The sequence below is a fragment of the Corylus avellana genome, chromosome 10 (genome assembly GCF_965113065.1).
Source record: "Corylus avellana chromosome 10, dhCorAvel1.hap1.2, whole genome shotgun sequence".
Taxonomy (NCBI): domain Eukaryota; kingdom Viridiplantae; phylum Streptophyta; class Magnoliopsida; order Fagales; family Betulaceae; genus Corylus; species Corylus avellana.
This window is the reverse complement of record NC_142499.1, coordinates 17,871,644-17,889,785: the sequence shown is the minus strand read 5'-3', so window position 1 is coordinate 17,889,785 and position 18,142 is coordinate 17,871,644. Positions and strand designations below refer to the sequence as shown.

The 18,142-nt window shown below is 34.9% G+C and overlaps 2 protein-coding genes across 3 annotated transcripts; one reads left to right on the top strand and one right to left on the bottom strand.

Annotated features, from left to right (window-relative positions):
• Window positions 1-6,455: 6,455 nt before the first annotated feature.
• LOC132161816 (Protein phosphatase 2C family protein) lies at window positions 6,456-9,383 on the top strand. The gene is made up of 4 exons (XM_059572011.2): window positions 6,456-7,315; window positions 7,749-8,116; window positions 8,435-8,671; window positions 8,756-9,383. Exons 1-4 carry the CDS (start codon window positions 7,003-7,005, stop codon window positions 8,981-8,983), a joined length of 1,146 nt encoding a protein of 381 aa, XP_059427994.2. The 5' UTR covers window positions 6,456-7,002; the 3' UTR covers window positions 8,984-9,383.
• Window positions 9,384-11,331: 1,948 nt separating this feature from the next.
• On the bottom strand, window positions 11,332-16,308 carry MOS11 (Protein MODIFIER OF SNC1 11). 2 transcript variants are annotated; one of them, XM_059607607.2, is made up of 6 exons: window positions 15,820-16,308; window positions 13,958-14,038; window positions 13,618-13,866; window positions 13,416-13,476; window positions 13,259-13,315; window positions 11,332-12,727 (listed from the first exon to the last, which is right to left on the bottom strand). In XM_059607607.2, the coding sequence occupies exons 1-5, from the start codon at window positions 16,158-16,160 to the stop codon at window positions 13,280-13,282; spliced, it is 768 nt and encodes a 255-aa protein (XP_059463590.2). In that variant the 5' UTR covers window positions 16,161-16,308; the 3' UTR covers window positions 11,332-12,727; window positions 13,259-13,279. The 2 variants fall into 2 exon arrangements, with proteins under 2 accessions (XP_059463590.2, XP_059463589.2); XM_059607606.2 differs by having other exon boundaries at window positions 13,259-13,318; window positions 15,820-16,307.
• Between the last annotated feature and the right edge of the window lie 1,834 nt (window positions 16,309-18,142).

Here is an 18,142-nt window from a genome sequence, read left to right as displayed (position 1 = left end):
GCTTTGCTCAACTCAGAAGCTCAAGTTTGGCGCTGCAATTTTGTAGAGAAAAAGTACCAGTTTAAGAGAAATTGTATTGTTTGAAAGTGCATTTTTAAAAAATTGTGCTTTGAAGATGTAAAACAATGAGCGTTTTGATATCATAAAGAGACGTATTTTTAAAAATGCACTATTTTAAAGTATAAAATATGATTTTAAAGGTTAAACTGTGATTTTATTATATGCTTAACTGCGTTGTTAAAATATGTATTTTCAAATCACTATTTTGAACTCGCACATTTTAAAATTGCAAACTCAAACCGTCCCTTACAAAACTAGGTAGCTTCGAGCACTTCTAATTAGCTGCTTTCATAGTCGCTTTTCACTAAAACAATTATAGCATTTTTCTTCTCTTCTTATAACTGAATAAGGAAAATGATTATAAGGGAGAATCCTTCCTATTCTTGATCCAAAAGGAAAAGAGAATGTGAGATCATAAACAACAACAAAAAGGAAATAGGGGTAAGCTTTTCAACAATAGACCAAAAACGAAAATAACGGTACAAAAATACATACAAATAGTAGGAAATTGGACAAACAAGCATTCTGGTCCTCTCAATAGGGCTGCATAAAGTGGTTACAGAAGCAAAATTGGCACAAATTAATGCAAAGCACTCAAGGAAATACTTGGAAAGAAGCTAAGCCAAAGCACGTCAAACATTGACCTATAGCCATGGTTGCTAAGTTCTTGAATTGAAGAACCAAAATTGAAAGTCTGTGAAATTGTAGAATCTTATAAGTTATAACCCTCACAATATACCTAAATAGAGAGTGTTGGATAGAGTTTTTGACATATCCGTTTCTCCCATTTAATTTGTAATTAAAGCAAATCACATACTCATTTATAGATAGATCAAGACCCTTATTTATAATCTAACAAAAAAAAAAAAAAAAAAGACCCTTATCCATAATCAATCATGACTTCTTTCCATCAAGAGAGACAACTTTTGATGAAACACCAAGAAAGACAACATTTCATTCAAGTAGTTATTTGTATATTTAATTACCTAAAATTTTTAGTTTAATATAATATATAATACATGTGACATGTAATCTTATTGTAGGAGATAGAGTTCTAACAAAGCTTGCATTGTGGATTGGACAGATCCACAATGCAAGCTAGCTTGAATGGTAATTTAATCAAGCAGGAATGATTAATAAAGCTCTATAGATTCTGGAAGTGACCTAGAAAGATGAAACATGCTTAACGTGCACTAAATAACATGTTTCCTTGAAATCATTGAAACGTGAACTTTCCCAAATCCTAATCACATGTTTAAGAGTTAATTAAGTAAGCACATAATCCAAATTGCTAAGGAATATATATATATATATACTCTTCTAAGAAATTCTGTAAGGTGTTTAATTAAGCCCTCAGATTTTGCACGAAAAAAGAAAAAAAGGAAATGGAAGGTCATTGACTCATTGTCGTTTCAAGGTGCGCATTTGAAGGAAGCAAAAGAACTGAAAGAAAAGGGACTACAGGAGAACTTTTTCGCCGGAGGGACCATACACATCAAATTGGCATGAAAAGTGAGAAGCTCAGGCGAGAAAAGCTAGCAATTCTACCACTTTTTGGTCAAAAGATGAGATTATAACGTGACACAGTGAAAACTTCAAGATCGCCATTAATTGTTGGGAGATGTTGAGAAGCACCGAATCTGTACCAAAAAAAAAAAAAATTGTAGTCATTTAGTGGTCACCGTCCCCTAGGTGCGAAGATCAGCCATTTTCTGCCATTATATTTGTTCGGACAGTTTTCGATCGTAAGCATATTCACTCCGGTAAAAGAAAAAGAGATGAGGCAAAAAGCTTGTACGAGCATGCCGAGAGAAAATAGCTTCATGTCTAAGTCTATTATTATTTTAAAGTGTGATTGAGGGGGCAAGAATTATGTGTCAAAAGATTACGGTGTCTATACCCCTCAATTTAGGAGGCTGAAGGGACTTTGTGAGTGTTCGAGTAGTGTAGACCGACATGTTCCCAACAAAACAAAGATCAACAATGAAAAAAGAAAAGGGATAAGAACTGGAAAGTGGCTGCTTAAGTTGCATTAGCTTCTAATACAACTGAGACTAACTGATATATATATACACAATGTATTCAAATATAAATATACAAAATTCAAATATGGCAACCAGTCTGATGAGTCCGCACCATCCTTATCTTCCCTATCTTTCTATAGTATCATATTTCAAGTATGAGTTCGAAATTGAAACAGAGAAGATAGCTTCAATTGCATCATCTTCGATTGCTGCTGAGTGTGACTCCATATGATATTGAATTGTTGAGGTGGCTAATGTTGAGTGATGAGTTGCTGACTAAGATTGAGTGTTAACATCCCCCCACAAGACAAAACCTTAGCTTGTCTCTCAGAACTAAATCTCGAGCAATAGTCAACCCCTTAGTGAAAATAATAGTAAGCTGATCAAGAGTTGGTGGATATCATGTGATTAGATACCCTTGTGAACTGCCTTCTCTCGAACAAAGTGATAATCTACTTTAATGTGCTCGTGCTCTATTCTTGCATGGAAAGCATGATTAGAAGCTAAAGATAATGCTCCAATATTGTTGCACCATAAAACTGATGGAACATTGACCCGTAAATGAAGCTCTTGATCATGCTAATTAAGCCAATTTAATACATCTTGACAGTAGCAAAGGCCATGGACCTGTACCCTACTTATGTGTTAGACTTAGAGACCACGGACCAAGGAAAATGGCATAGCCTGTTGTAGACCTTCGATCTTCCAGATTTTCAGCCCAGTCCGATATCTTTAGAAAGAGTCTTGAGAGACATACTTGAACGATTATGCGAAGATTTGAGAAAGGGAAAATGTGATTATTCAAGAGATCACTTGAAAATTGAGGGTAGATTTGAGAGAGCCATAAAGCATTTTTTTTCTTCGGGGAGAGAAAGGGAAGAGTTAAGGGGTTTCTAGAAAATTCCTTTCACTTGCCAAAACAGTGTTATTTATATATATGAGTAGGCAGAAAGCAAATATTATCCACCCTCCACCTACCCGTATTCTTCTATCCTAGGCGGGCGAGTAGCTAACGGGGCGGGTTGATTCATTGGACAATCCTAGTCAATAACTTGTGTTTAGATTAAGTGTTATTAAAAAAAGAAATGTTAGACGTTAATATTTTTTTCATATTTGACTCATCTCAGCTCATTACAAATTTCTTACAAATTGATGTGACAGTCTATGTGACATTTATCATGCCAACCACTAAAATATAGACAGTCATCTTGTAGTCCACACGATACTTATCACATTTACAAATTGACATGACAATCCACATGATATTTATTAAGTTAGCCACTAAAATGTGGACTTTTCACTCATTTTCATAAAAAATAATAATAAATATACATGATTTTTTTTTAATATATATATATAAAAAAAAAAAGGGTTAATTTGGTCGACATCAGCCAGCATTACACGTTGTGAATACGTTAGATTTAGGATCCATAATTGTTGGGGAATGCAATGAACACAAATGCGTCAGCAGAAATCCGCCTGCTTTGGTTGTAGGTCCGCCTGCTTACGTCTCACCGACTATAATATATAGTTTGTATCAATTGGACCGTATTTAATTAATTGCCTTTTATTTTAATATATTTATTTTAGTATGGTCAAATGGTTGATCACATGAGTTATTGTCACTGGTAAAACCTTTTCAATGGTAATCTTTTATAAGCACAAAAAAAAAAAAAAAAAAAAAAAAAGAGATTGTCAACTACTATTTTCTCTTCTTTCTCTTTATTTTTTTATTTTTATTTTATTTTATTTTTTTGCAATAGTTAGGGCTCATTTGGTTTAACGGTTTCAAAATGTGAGGATTATTTTCATCCGTTTCTTAATTTTTTTAGATACTGTTTTTAATTTAGTATTTTGAATTGTTTGTTAATGTTTTTGTCTTTTTAAAAAAAAAAAAGTGAAAAAAGTGTTATCAAACAATAAAAAACGTTTTTGCGTTATACATAGTCATCATAAAATAATATTTCAATCTTCTAAAAATACTTAATTAAAAAAAAAATTATATCAGCAAGTAACTAATAGCCGCTAGATAGGTACGTCCCGGTAACTACCTATCAAGTGGCAATTAGAACCTTTCATTTATAGAATTCGTCTATTTTTGAATCCTCATTTCAATTTGGTTTTTACGTAACGTTTACGGTAACACTAATTTGCTTGTGCATAACGTAATTAAATACGTCACGTATAGGACATAATAAAAGCATTCTCATTTATTATCTTGCCTCTCATTGTGATTACTACAAGTGACATCAACCTCCTACATAGCTTTGCCCCTTTCCTTTCTTTTTGTTTGCATCTCTTAATTTCTTTTGTTTTGTGCATCATTTGCTCATAAAACAAAAAGCAACTCAGCCGCCTTCTAAAAACGAAATACATGCCTAATTGAATTAAGCAATTGGCCAACTAAATTTGGTTCATGATTATCATACCTTTTGTGGTGAAAACTTTCTTATCTCAAGAGATGTCAAACTTGACTTAACCCCTTTAAATTTCATCACTTTTGTAATTACCTCTCCAAAGTTTAAAAACTTTCAATTTAGTGTATCGAACTTTCAATTTTTTTGCAATGTCACCTATCCGTTATAATTTTCTTTTAAATCCTGTAAAAATTCCCAAAATACCCGTTTTTTTATTATAAAAAATAAAATAAAACATTGCAAAGATTCAGGCGCTTGTTAGGATTTAACTGAAATTGTAAAAATACTTACACATGAATCTTTACAATTTTTTTTTTTTATATATAAATGTGTATTTTGAAAATATTGACAATATTTAACGGAAAATCCTAATAAATAAGAGACATTACAAAAAATTAAAAACTTGATATCCTAAATCGAGAGTTTTTGAATTTTGAATGAATAATTTCCAAACCCGAAAAAGTTTAAAGACTTTTGTAAAGTTTTATTCTTTTTATATTTTATTTTGTATTTTTATTTTTCATAGATAAATAGCTCAATAAATGTTTTATCAATAAAGTAAGGGGTAGATTGCGTGTATGAAGCACACCACCTAATACCTATGACCTTCGAATGGTGACAATATGTTGAATCCAAAACCCCTCTTCCTCCTTCCACCCACTTCATTATTTATTTTCCCCTTTGTCGTACATGACTTCCATGCTTCCTTTGCACCGCCGGATGTCACAAGTAATAAAATTAAATGTCCCAATCCACTTGTGTTTTTATTTTGAACAGAAGCTCATTCTAATAATTGACAAGTGTCATTTTTTACATGTTTTTTTTTAACATTTTAAGTATCACTTATTGTCATTCTATTAATTTAGGAACCAAAACATTAATTTTTTAAAAATTGAATGACACTTGTTACTTATTGGAGTGGGTTGAAGAAAATTTCTGCTAAAGCAGTTTGACGAAAATTTGTGTCCTTTTATTTTTTAATTGTCCTGCATCAATTTCTACTCCTACTGCATCATGCTCAATTCTCAAATCCCTAAAAAATGCCGATGAAAAATATATTAAATCTAATATCTCCCCTCCTCCCACCTACCTTTTTGTTTTCTTTTTCTTGTCCTACATCATTTTTTGGTATCCACATCCTTTTGTTTTCCCAAACAAGAGAAATAATTGTTACCCATATCTCAATTTTTTTTTTTTTTTTTTTTTTTTAAAAAAAAAAAGAAAATATACCCAAAAACAGCTCAACTAGGAGAAAGTAATCAACAACCAAAAAAAACTTAAATTGGGTTTAAGACAATTTCTTTAACTAATTAAGTCTATTAAATCGATAAAACTCTAATCTTAGTTGGAAGTAATTTCTCTGACAAAATATATTAGATTGACATGTGACTTTAGAGTATGAGATTCTCGAATGCGTTAAGAATTTGTTTTAAAAAAATGTATTTAGAAATTGAGTAATTATATATATCACCCTATTATTTTTCCATTCTCCAAAGCTAACGGGACGTGGTCCCCTAACAAAATAACCAAATGCATATTAGCTTTGGAGAGATGGAGGATAACAACAAAATGAAGTGATGTATTGATGTATAGCATTACTTATATAATTTAAGACCACATGTCAGTTTAATAAACTTTATTAGAGAAATTTCATTCAATTTAATATAATTTGAAGGAAAATTTTGTCCTATATTTAATTTTAAAATATAGTTTTAACAAGAACATGCATCTAAAAATCGGTTTAGGAAAAAAAAAAATTAAATTAAAAATTAAAAAATAAAGAAGAAGAAGAATAAGAGATTATGATTATCTCATGAGATGACTCAGAAGAGCAAAAATAGGCTAAAAGGATGGGTTACTGATCGTAAAGGTGGTAGAGCTAAAACCTCAGCCATGGATTTAAAAAGTCTTCCACAAAGACTCGGCCACGAGAAGCATAAAAAAACACAAAAAACACAAAAAACAAAAGAGAGAACGGCAACAACAATGTCAGACGTTGTAGTTTAAATCTCTTCACTTCCTCCTCTCGGATCTCTGCTGACACGCGACAACAATCTAAAGATCTTCTGCCAAAACACTCCAAGCCCTTCTCTTATCCAGTGCTCCCTTTTGATCAATCTCATCTCAGACCAAACTCTGCCAATATCAAATCTCTATGTGCTTTTACAGCTAAGTCTGTTCCTCAAAGATGGCACACATGGAAGATACAAACGCATTCAACCCAGATTCAAGGCACTTGGAACCAGCATACTCCCATATTCTCTGAACTCAGATAAAAACTATTGCTTTCTTGTCTCAAGGGACGTTGCTCAGTTGATTCTGCCCATACCCTTTTGGTCTTTATCTGAATTTTGTTCATATTAATGGTGTCTCGCTTTAGTGGGTATATAGTTTTAGGACTTGGTATTGTGGGTGTTGAGCATAAGCTTGACCTGCGTTTGAGGAATGTTTTGATTGCTGGGTCTTTTGGATGATAAATATGAAACATATGCGTATGTGATATGCTTGAGAAAATGGTTAAATCCTGTTGGAAACCGTCCGTTGTCGGTGATGGCTCTCGTCGAGGTGGTGATGCAAGCGGGAGTGTTGATGGCTTGTTGTGGTATAAGGATTTGGGGCACCATGTTCATGGGGAGTTCTCAATGGCTGTAATGCAGGCCAATAGCTTTTTGGAAGATCAAAGCCAACTCGAATCTGGACCGTTGAGTTCTGCCGGCTCGGGTCCTCAGGGGACCTTCGTGGGGGTTTATGACGGTCATGGAGGAACCGAGGCTTCACGTTTTGTCAATGACAACCTTTTCCGCAATCTCAAAAGTATGTTCTCATCTTTAATGCACAGCTGTGTATTCAATCTTATTATAATCTAGTGCTAATGATTCTGTATGTACTTCTAATAATTAATTGGAAAACTCTGCAAAAACTGGCTAATTATTGGATATTCCCTATATCAGATCATTCTTATCTCCAAAGTCATAGCTTGTCCTCTGCAAAAACCTGGCTAATTGGAACTATTCTTGCAGCAGAACACTAAATGTAAAGGATCACCTTTGTTAGAGATTTGCGTGAACCTTTGATAAACAGTGGGTTTAATGTTAAACTTGTAACTTGTTGTATATGCGACCATGCATCTGTGTAGCTATCAATATCTAAAAGTTATAGTCTTGGTTTTAACAGGAGTGTGGTTCTCATTTTAATGATTGTTGAATAAAACTAATATGTCATGTACTTTCTGGTATTTGTGATGCAGGATATGCATCTGTGCATCAGGGCATATCAGAAAATGTTATCAGAAAAGCTTTCTCGGCAACTGAAGAGGAATTTCTCTCTCTTGTGAAGAATCTATGGCTTAGTAAGCCACAGATTGCTTCTGCTGGATCGTGTTGTTTGGTGGGAATAATATGCAACGGGCTTCTATATGTCGCAAATGTTGGAGATTCCCGGGTGGTGTTGGGGCGAGCAGAAAGAGGCAGTAGGGAAGTCACAGCTATTCAACTATCTGCAGAGCACAATGCAAGTATAAAATCAGTAAGAGAGGAACTTCAGTCAATGCATCCCCATGATCCACAGATAGTGGTGTTGAAACACAAAGTTTGGCGTGTGAAGGGCCTCATTCAGGTATCGTTTTTGGGATTTTTTAAAAAACTGTAGGTTCTTTTTTCTTTGTCAGACAGTTACTTATGATTCTACAAGCTGCATTTTTTATGTTCACATTATGATTTTTAGCTCAGAGTTCCATCCTAACAAAGTTTGGCTGCATCTATATCCATTGAATGCTTCTCACTTGATCTAGCCTTTTTAAGAATAAAAAAAAGAGTAGAACATAAAAATAAAACAAAAAAGCGTTTTCAATAGAGATTATGAAAGACTGTTGGGTGACTTAAAAACGCATTATGAATTACCATTTGTTAAAAGAGCTTCTTATTTCTTTGGCAGGTTTCAAGATCCATTGGTGATGCATATCTGAAGAAGGCAGAGTTCAATAGAGAGCCTCTGTTACCTAGATTTAGACTGCCTGAACCCTTCTTCAAGCCAATCCTTAGTTCAGAGCCATCAATTTCGGTGCACAAACTACGCCCTGAAGATCAATTTCTCATATTTGCTTCTGATGGTCTATGGGAGCATCTTAGTAACCAGGAGGCTGTCAACATTGTCAACAATTACCCACGTAATGTAAGATTTCACTGCCTATATTGCAAACTTAACTAGAGTCAAAACAATGACTTCGATTGATCTTTCTATTCCTTTGCATTCCAGGGAATTGCCAGGAGGCTTGTCAAAGCTGCACTTCAAGAAGCAGCTAAGAAAAGAGAGATGAGGTATGCAGACCTGAAAAAGATTGAAACCGGGGTGCGGAGACATTTTCATGATGATATCACAGTTGTGGTTGTGTTTATAGATCCCACTTCAGCGGCTAGGAGTCCCCGCCATAGTTCTCCTCTTTCAATTAGAGGAGGTGGAATCCCGGCTCCTGCCAACTTCTAGTCCAGTGGACCTCTTTAGAACATCCTTGTTTGCCAGGGGAAAAAAAAAATCCTTTTATTTTAGGCTGCTATAGCAGTAAGCATTCCCGTGAAGGAAAGAGATTTGTTGGGAAGACTGTTCTCGTCTGAAATGTCCTACTGCCACATACTTTGCTGGAAGATTAGGAGTACTGATGCAGATGTGTACAAAAACTTGAACTGCATTTGTTGAATGCAAGATTAAGATGAGACATCCACCTTAACCATGTAGATATATGTCCTTTTATTACTATTTTCCTCTCTGAAGATGTATCATTTTGTTGTTATTATAAATAGAATTTGTGTAACCTAGGAGTCTATGATTTATTGTGGAAACTCATTATTGCTTCAGACATCAAAAACAACAGATGTTGTTCTGTGCATTGTTTTCTCTATTTAAAAATTTGAACAACAACTGAAGTGAATCTTGTGGCAACTCTACAATATTTTCCCCATGGATGTTCAGACAGAACTAAAAATTTTTGTTTCATTCATGAGATTAAGCTTGAAAAGCAAGTTAGCTATTAATTTATTTACAAATGATGATACATGTGTGCCTATAGTTTAGATTTGAATTTGTGGCTCAAGGGGCATGTGAGATGTTAATGGAATATGTTAGGACAACACATTATCTACAAGTTTTGAGTTTATGGATTTTGACCTATAATATACAGTATTATGTATTAATCACTTACTTTTGTCATTATTGTTATATGGATTTTGTTGTCATACTTGGAACTGCAATATATTTCAACACCCAAAAAGTGTTGCTTTTACACTCACTCTCTCTCTCTCTCACACGCATGGTGATTTGGGAACATATTTTCAATACCTAAAAGTGTTGCTTTCATATCTTATCTCTCAAATGGAAAGTTCCTTTGTGTAATGGAACTCATCATGAGGGCACACAAACTTTTTGTTTTAAAGCATTGAATAACATTCATCTTTGCGCCCCTATTTTCAAAGCTTGCTCCGTTGAGGTGCTCGGGTTCTGCTTGCACATGAACACCTCCATCCCTGAGCCCAAATCGGAACTGTTTAGCTCATGCTTGACCTCTTTATGTTCCTCATCAAGAAGCAATTAATTATTTCCATGAAGTCCTATCAGAATCACCAATTAGACATTTTGAACCTCGTAGCCCTAAGTTTCTTTTCTTTTCTTTTTTGAAAAAGTCCACATACCAATTAGACGTATGATTGAATCGTCCATAAACAGTAAGTGTGAGATGGGATTATTCTGCCTAGTTATAGATACTTTGATGCCTTTGAGCCAGCCTTTAAATTCAGGCATGATGAAGAATCTAAAATATCAAAACCAATGATAAAAGACGAAAGATGAAAGTGGATCGCCTTGACAAAGGCTGCAACAAGTGGAGAAATTCCCAACGGGACTAATATTGATGGAAATGGACTAGAAATGAGTTGTAATGCGTCCACTTATCAAAAAATTTCTCCATGTCTATTTTAACAGCCAAGACCCAACAGCTAATAGCCTAATATAAAGCATTCCTTAAGCTCAACGGAATACATAGCTCATCGCCAGTGAAAAAAAGTAGGACATCTACTCTGGTCAGTGTTTGGCTTTATCCCTACCACCCCCTTTTTAACTGCATTTCTACCTAAACTTTAAGCTTTGCAGGCCTCCTATCCGACGGAATGCATGCCCATACCACTCCCCCTCGCTATGCCTTGAATTGGTGTGTGGTCAAATTTCAATGCAGTAAAGCTAAGTACAAAATGAGAGTTGTCATCAATGTGGACTGCGGGAAACAGCTGTATAATAATGCATCATCGAATTTTTTGCAACCAGTACTTTTTTTTTTAACAGATATTTAACTACTTGCTACATTTTGTTTGGAGGAAGCTCAGCAAACCATATAACTTAGAACCAATTCGATCTGATTCTAAACCCACCCTAAAACAAAAACTGCTTCAATTATTAAGTAATTTTGGTTTGTAAAGTCACAGTTTGCCTATTAAAAAACCAATAAACCATTGAAAAGACGAAAAGAGATAAATCAAGAACCAACCTTGCATCATTTTACAAAATTGAACACCAACAAAATGTTAATACTGTTTACAAGTTTAGCAAATTCTATGATTTGTCAAACACTTCCCAGATAATCTTAGAACGGGCCAAGTGTAAAGTGTTTGATTCACCCATGCAAACAAGTCTACGCTCCAGGATACACACCCTACCATGAGCTAGGTGCGTTGGCATGGATGGAACAAAAGTAGCTACTTCATCATTAAATCACCAAAAATTAAAAAATAAAATAAAACAGAGGGAGAGAAGAGAGAGAGAGAGAGAGAGAGAGAGAGGGCGGGGGAGGCACAAGAAGAATATGTTGATATCCTCTAGCAAGTAAAAAGGTCCTTACATTCCATCTAATCTGACAATAATTCGACAAGAATTTCCACAGATGCAGGGTATTTTCCAGTGTTCATTGAATGAAAGCTTCACATTGAGAATCTACAAAATTACAAGCTAATGACAAAAAACCTAGTTATCAGAGTAGTCTCCATTCCAGAAATCCTACCTTGCAGATTGTGAAGTTCTCCCAGTGAGACCTAAGAAAATTAACAAGAACCTCCCAATAGTGCAATTATCTCAAATTACAAACCAGGAACATCAGAAATTCTGATAGAACTCAACTATTACTTTACGATATGAATTTCAATCCCATCTGACAAATTTACCTTTCAAAATTTACTCATGCATTCGGGAAATGGTTCTCATGATCAAGTGTTGGACAACAGTACTAAGTAGCATATGCCTTTTAGATCTTTCCCAAAGAAATTTGCACTAGATTAAATGGAAAGACATAACAAGCATGAGTTAGTAAGATCTGATCCATGATTAGTAGGATAAAAATATCTTGTGTTCCACTATCATCAAATAACACATGAGACGAAACCCCACTTGGAGAGCAGAACAAATGCAGAATAGTTCAAAGCCAATACAATTTCTCTTCCCCTGTTCCCTCACCCTTCCTTTTCAGGTGAAAACACACTCAAATATGGCTCAGAAAACATATTAAATTATGCATGCCAATCACAGAGTCCTGAACTCAGCAGAGCACAAGCAATTATGCATCTAGTTCTAGGTTGAGTGCACTACCGGTCCTACTGTCAAAAGTTGACACCTAATCTAAAACTGCAAAGATGAAAATTTTCCTAAATCCAAGTTCAATTCAACCAGAATAGAGCACAACCTGAGTAATTCCTTTTCTTAAAGGGCCCATATCCTAATTTACTTGGTTCTACCACAAAAAACATTCACTACTAATAGCAAAACAATACAGCAAATTTTGACACTACCAATCTTGGATCAGATGATGATAAACTCACAAAACCTACTTAGTACTGCCATGCCACATGATCATGATTATGCGACTGCCAGCAGATACCAGATACTGGGTTAATTTGAAAAATGAAAAATCTAAAATGTTAAATTTCACCTACTTGGTAATTTCGAATTTCTGATATTCTTCGTAGACTCTGAGATAATTAACACTAAGTAGGTAGTCATAAATTACTCTAGGTCTCACCAGGTAAACCATTACTAAAACACATCCAGGATGAGAGAACTTCATGTCCAAAATCTTGTTCAGTGCTAGAAAAGTATCAGTCTAACGGAAAGTGCTGCATCTGGGAATCCACATGACGGAAAGAAGGAATGCGTATAGAAGCCATAGAGAAAATTAAAAAAGCAAAAACACCAAACCTGCCAAAAGAAGGACAAAAGAGAGGAGAAAAGAGAGTAATTACATCAGCACAGAGAAAGTATATGAATAAGCCTAAATTATTGCTAAAGAGAGCGTATGCTAATGCAATAAAAAAAAAAAATAAAAAGTTTTCACACTTCACCCTCTTGCATTTTATTTCTTGGTCAATCACCCTGTACTTCCAATTGAAATAACGCCCACCTAACTTCTAATGGTGTGCCAACTTGGCCTTTCAATGAATTGCCCATCAATAATTTATGTCAATTACTAACAAACAAGGATTTTAAATTATTACTCGAAAGAACAAATTCAGAATATTACACTTCATAGCACATAGCCATGAGTCACAATCGATCCTTATTCATTAGTAACTGTCAAAAAATTACTAAGAATAGGGAGCATATAGATCCTAGAGGATAATTGTAATGGTATAAAGCGTTTTTTTTTTTTTTTTACCAAAAAAAAAAAAAACCTATAAATGTATTTTTTATATTGAATGTCACTGCAAGTTGCATCCCAGAATATCTTACTATTGAAAAGCATGTCTCAATTCAAGTCCCTCCTCCAGCCTTGCCTGCGAGAGCTGCCTTCTGATCCACAACAAAAGAAATATCAGCACTGAGCACAAGTAGCATACTTTCTCTTATCTAGAGGGATCGAAAAAAGATCTCATTAAAAGGCCTTTACCGGCTCCACATCCCCTTTGCCATTCACTTGTGATAAGGAATTTGATGGAGGGTTTGAAAACCTGAGAAGCAAACATTAAAATTTTATCAAATGAGAATCTCACACAAATATGCAGACAGTAATTCTTCAATCATAGACTGCCAGAAACATGTAAAAGATCTATAAATGGATATGAAGGACAACAGTTTGCAGTGACGCATACCTGATCATCCTTGCTTTCCTTTTTTCTTCTTCCAAGGTATCTGTCTTAGAGACTGGTGCAAACCTGGCAAGCCGAGCTTTCTTCTTTGCTTCCTCATCAGTAGTAGCTTTCTTCTTTGCTTCCTCATCAGGAGTAGCCTTCTTCTTTGCTTCCTCATCAGGAGTAGCTTTCTTCTTTGCTTGCTCATCAGGAGTAGCTTTCTTCTTTGCTTGCTCATCAGTAGCCACAGACGTATCCTGAAGCCCAAACCTGGGAGAACAAAAAAGTGTCTATAACTAAGATTTTTCAAAATTATACTTCAATACATATAAATAATTTATTAAAACACATGAAATGAAACCTCTCAGCTCTAGCCTTTCTCTTCAGCACCTCTGAACTCTTCGATGCCTCTGAACCATGCAATGTGGACCCAGTACCAAACCTGCAATAAGATCAATTAACACTTGATGAAGTTCCAATGGCAAACAGAAAAAAGAAAAAAGAAAAAAAGTGTGGAATTCAATTCTACACAAAGCGTTAGAGTGCGCCCCTGCAATCATGCTCAAGTTTCTCCTTTTGAGACAATTTGTAACTGACAAATATCCATTAACCTAATAGATAACATTCACTCCAAGTTTATTCAACAAATGACCATCTCTGCTAGTTACAATGATTCTACTCCCTAGACCAAACCAATCATGGCTCCCTGCTAATGCTTCCAGATATTTTTCTCCACTCACATCATCAAAAAATAAAAAACCTTTCTACTGCGTACTCTGTTCCCTATCACATTGATTCCCATCCGTATCTGTAACCTCCATTAGCAGATTGATTTTACTGAGGTGCACTGCCAAAATAAAAATCTTCCTGTGATATGTGGCTGGTATGGTGATATTAGCATGCTCACAGCCCAAACTAACCCAATACCAATTCATTTACATCTGTCTTAACAGAGAAACTTTATTGTAGAGGACCTTTCATCTGGTGGAATACATATAACCATCTATGACATTTGAAGCTTAGTACAATTCACCAGGAAAAGCAGCATCTTCCTGTGTCAGTGCGTGGGTTCCTACATGCGACTGTTTGCCTAGAATTGTCTCCATCAAAGTACACTTATCTAGAGTCATTTCTCGAGTCTCTTTAACCAAGCCTAGAGATTTTTTCCAAGCATTGTTTAGTAAAAGGATTGCCTATTGCACCAGCCTAAACACAATTAAAAATTAATTTATGACATAATAACTCTTTAGAAGTTATTTTTTTTATGTATAACTCCTTGAGGGTTATTTTCCTAGTTGAATAAAAAAATTTTTGTACCTAAAAAGGCGACATTGATAATGCTATACCATGATAGTATCTGAACAAATAATATGAACAGAAGACGTCACAATAGGAAAAAAATTTAATTATTCATTTCCATCTGTAGTTATCTACCACCATGGGCTGTTTTAAACCTATGGCTCATACAAGGATATTTGCTAATAAATCCCACTAAAATAAATTATTATTTTTCCATTTCTGTCAAAAATAACGGCTTTCCAGCTCAATCATAAAAACTCATGTGGCAAAACATCAAGGACAAACACAGGCTCACATGTCATGTATGAAACACATTATCCGCAATTTATCAATATTAATGGACGAAACTACTGCTGCAGCTTAATAAAACAATAAGTTGTGTGTGACTCCTTGCTAACCCTGCACAGGACAAGTAGCATCCACAGCAGGGTAAACTTATACCACGCAGCAAAGTAAAGTTTAAATTGACAGAGGAATTCTTTTGTTAATCAATTTGACCATGGCATAATGTAATGATTACATTCAGCAGAGTTGAATTATTGATATCCTCATGTATCATATACATATGGAATTAGAAAATCATCCACAACAGATCATTCTTTTGCAACGCAACAAAGACCCCACATTCTGTTCTTATTCACAAAATCTCGTTTCAAAATACTTCTGAACAGAAAATTACCTACTTAAAGCTAGTCAACAAAGTTCTATTCTACTGCATGACAAACCATTACATGAATAAATACATACGACTGAATATGAGCTTAAATGTTGTAAAGAGACTGGAGGTAGCTCTCCAGACGTTACTTCCATTTCCGTCCAGTTTCTAAGCAACCAAACAGAAACTGAACCAACAAAACAAACACCCATTCATGGAAAACCTTTAAGCAGAACAGCAAGCAAAAACGAAAGGACGATTGCGTATACCTCTCTGCTCGGGAATTACGCTTCTCTTCTTCGGTGAGTTGCACAGAAATACCAAATCGCTCGGCTCGGCGCATCTTCTTCTGAATACTGGAAACCGGGCCATCATCCCCCGCTGGCGAGCCCGCCGTGGCCGCCGTGCTCTTCGAATCCTCGCCGTCTTTCCGAGACTCGACGGTACCGGAAGGAACGGTGGAATCAGAAGAAACTTGAGTGGGAGTACTACTGGGCGGATCTTCGTGCAGATCTGGTTTGGCAATGGGCGAGACCTCATGGTCTAGGGTTTCCTTAGGGTTTTCTTGTGCAAGTATACTGGGGTTTGATTTCTCTGATTCAGTGGCCATCGGGAAAGATGGGGCGAGAATCGGAGACTGCGTGCGAACTATGACGAAGACTGGAATTAGGGTTGGGTTCTTTAGGCTCGACTGGGATTTTGCGTTTCGCGAAAATTGAGAATTTGAGAGCAATCGTCGAGGTGAAGGGTAAAGGTGATGGAAATCAAGAATACGAACCGTTTAACGGATAGGATCTTCTGAAAGATATCTAAGGCACGAGGTGTTGCCACGTCATTAAAAGTATGCATTTTACGGTTTCTATTAATTGTGCAGTTTTTTCATATCAAATTCGTAGAAAATGAAGGTACGAAAAACGAAAATCATACGGTTTTATTAAAGAAAAAAAATTCGTATAATAGACATCAATTGTTTCAATTTGAATTATTCAAAAGATAAAATTAAGGGTAAATTATCATCCGCTTTTCATAATTACACTTTCAAACTAGATTTAGTGCAATTCAAATTATAAACTATCAAAATATTTCAAGGTATTTATGTGTCAAATTTATGGTGACATAAAACAGGCCGAAGCACTTACCTATTTGCTTATTATCTAAAAGGTACAAATATCATACGAGTTGGGTTGTGGGCGTTTCTCCAAACTTAGTCTTTAAAAGTGTTATGTATTTTTTAAACATGTGAAAAATACATACTATTAAAATAAAAAATAAAAAATGTGATTGTTATGTTAAGGAATACATGACAATATTAAAAACTGAGTTGAAACAATTTTCTTACAACCTAATTGGTAAGAAATTTATGTCATTCCAATATTTAATAAGCTTGTTTAGTCCATTGTTGGGGACAACATCTCCAGCAGAGTAATTAAATGGCTCATAATATGTATATTTAACTATTATGAACACTTTTTCGTCTCCAACAGATTAGCTCTGGAATAGATAAACTACATATTTAGCTACAATGAATAGCTACTTATTGCTATTCACCGTAGCACAATGTTCAAATTTTTTAATATTTTTTCTCTCTTCTCTCTCCCTCAACTTTTCTCTCTCTTCTCTCTTCTCTCCCTCCTTCAATGGCCTCGTTCAGTACAGCCTTCCTTAGTCCTTTGGAGACTCACTTTCTCCAACAAGAAAGTTCATCTACAATACTCCATTTTTGTTGAGACGCCGACAATATTGGTTCACATTGTTATCGCGATTCATTCTCATTCCTCAACATTAATTATTGAAATTGTTATTTTTTTGATGCCGTCCTTTCTGCCCCCAGTGGATTTCAGACCAAGAGAGCATGACCCAAAAGGGCATAGATTTCTCAACTGCTTTGACTTAAAAGGGCATGGCTAGTAATAAAGATCATACTGAAGAGAGGAGGAAGGAGTTCATATAATAGATGAAAATTGGGAAATGCTTCAAATCGATGATGAACGAAGACTAGAAAAAGAAAATAATAAATAAAAATTAAAAAATAATATATATATATTTAAAAAAAAAAAGAGAATGAAATAAAGAATTTGTTAGAGTTGGCATTAAAAAATGAGTAGCTACGATAAATAATTATACTTGTTGACTAGGTATAATACCTCTTACTGGTGGAAATGCTCTTAGTGCCTCTAACAACTTAGAATACGTGGCTCATATGTTTTAGCAATTCAAACTCAATGCCCTCTTCTTATTTTATAATAAGGTCTTGTTTGGTACGTAGAAACCAGGCCTCGAAGCACCTCGTGGGCCTTGGTTTCTGCTGTAAGTGGTCAACCACCTATTGAATTTAACATTTTCAACCTTTTTGTTTCCTAGGGTTTTAGGGTTGAAAAAAAAAATGGAAAAACATTGTCTATTCTTTTAGGAATAATTATTTTTCTCATTTTTTTAAAAGAATAGTTATTCATTTTCATTAACTATTCATAGGAATATCTAATAAGTTTATACTAAATAAATAAAAGATGGGGAAATTATAGTTTATTCCCCCGAAGTTGTGTGCATTTTTATTATTATTATTATACTTCTAATGTTCAAAAATTGACAATC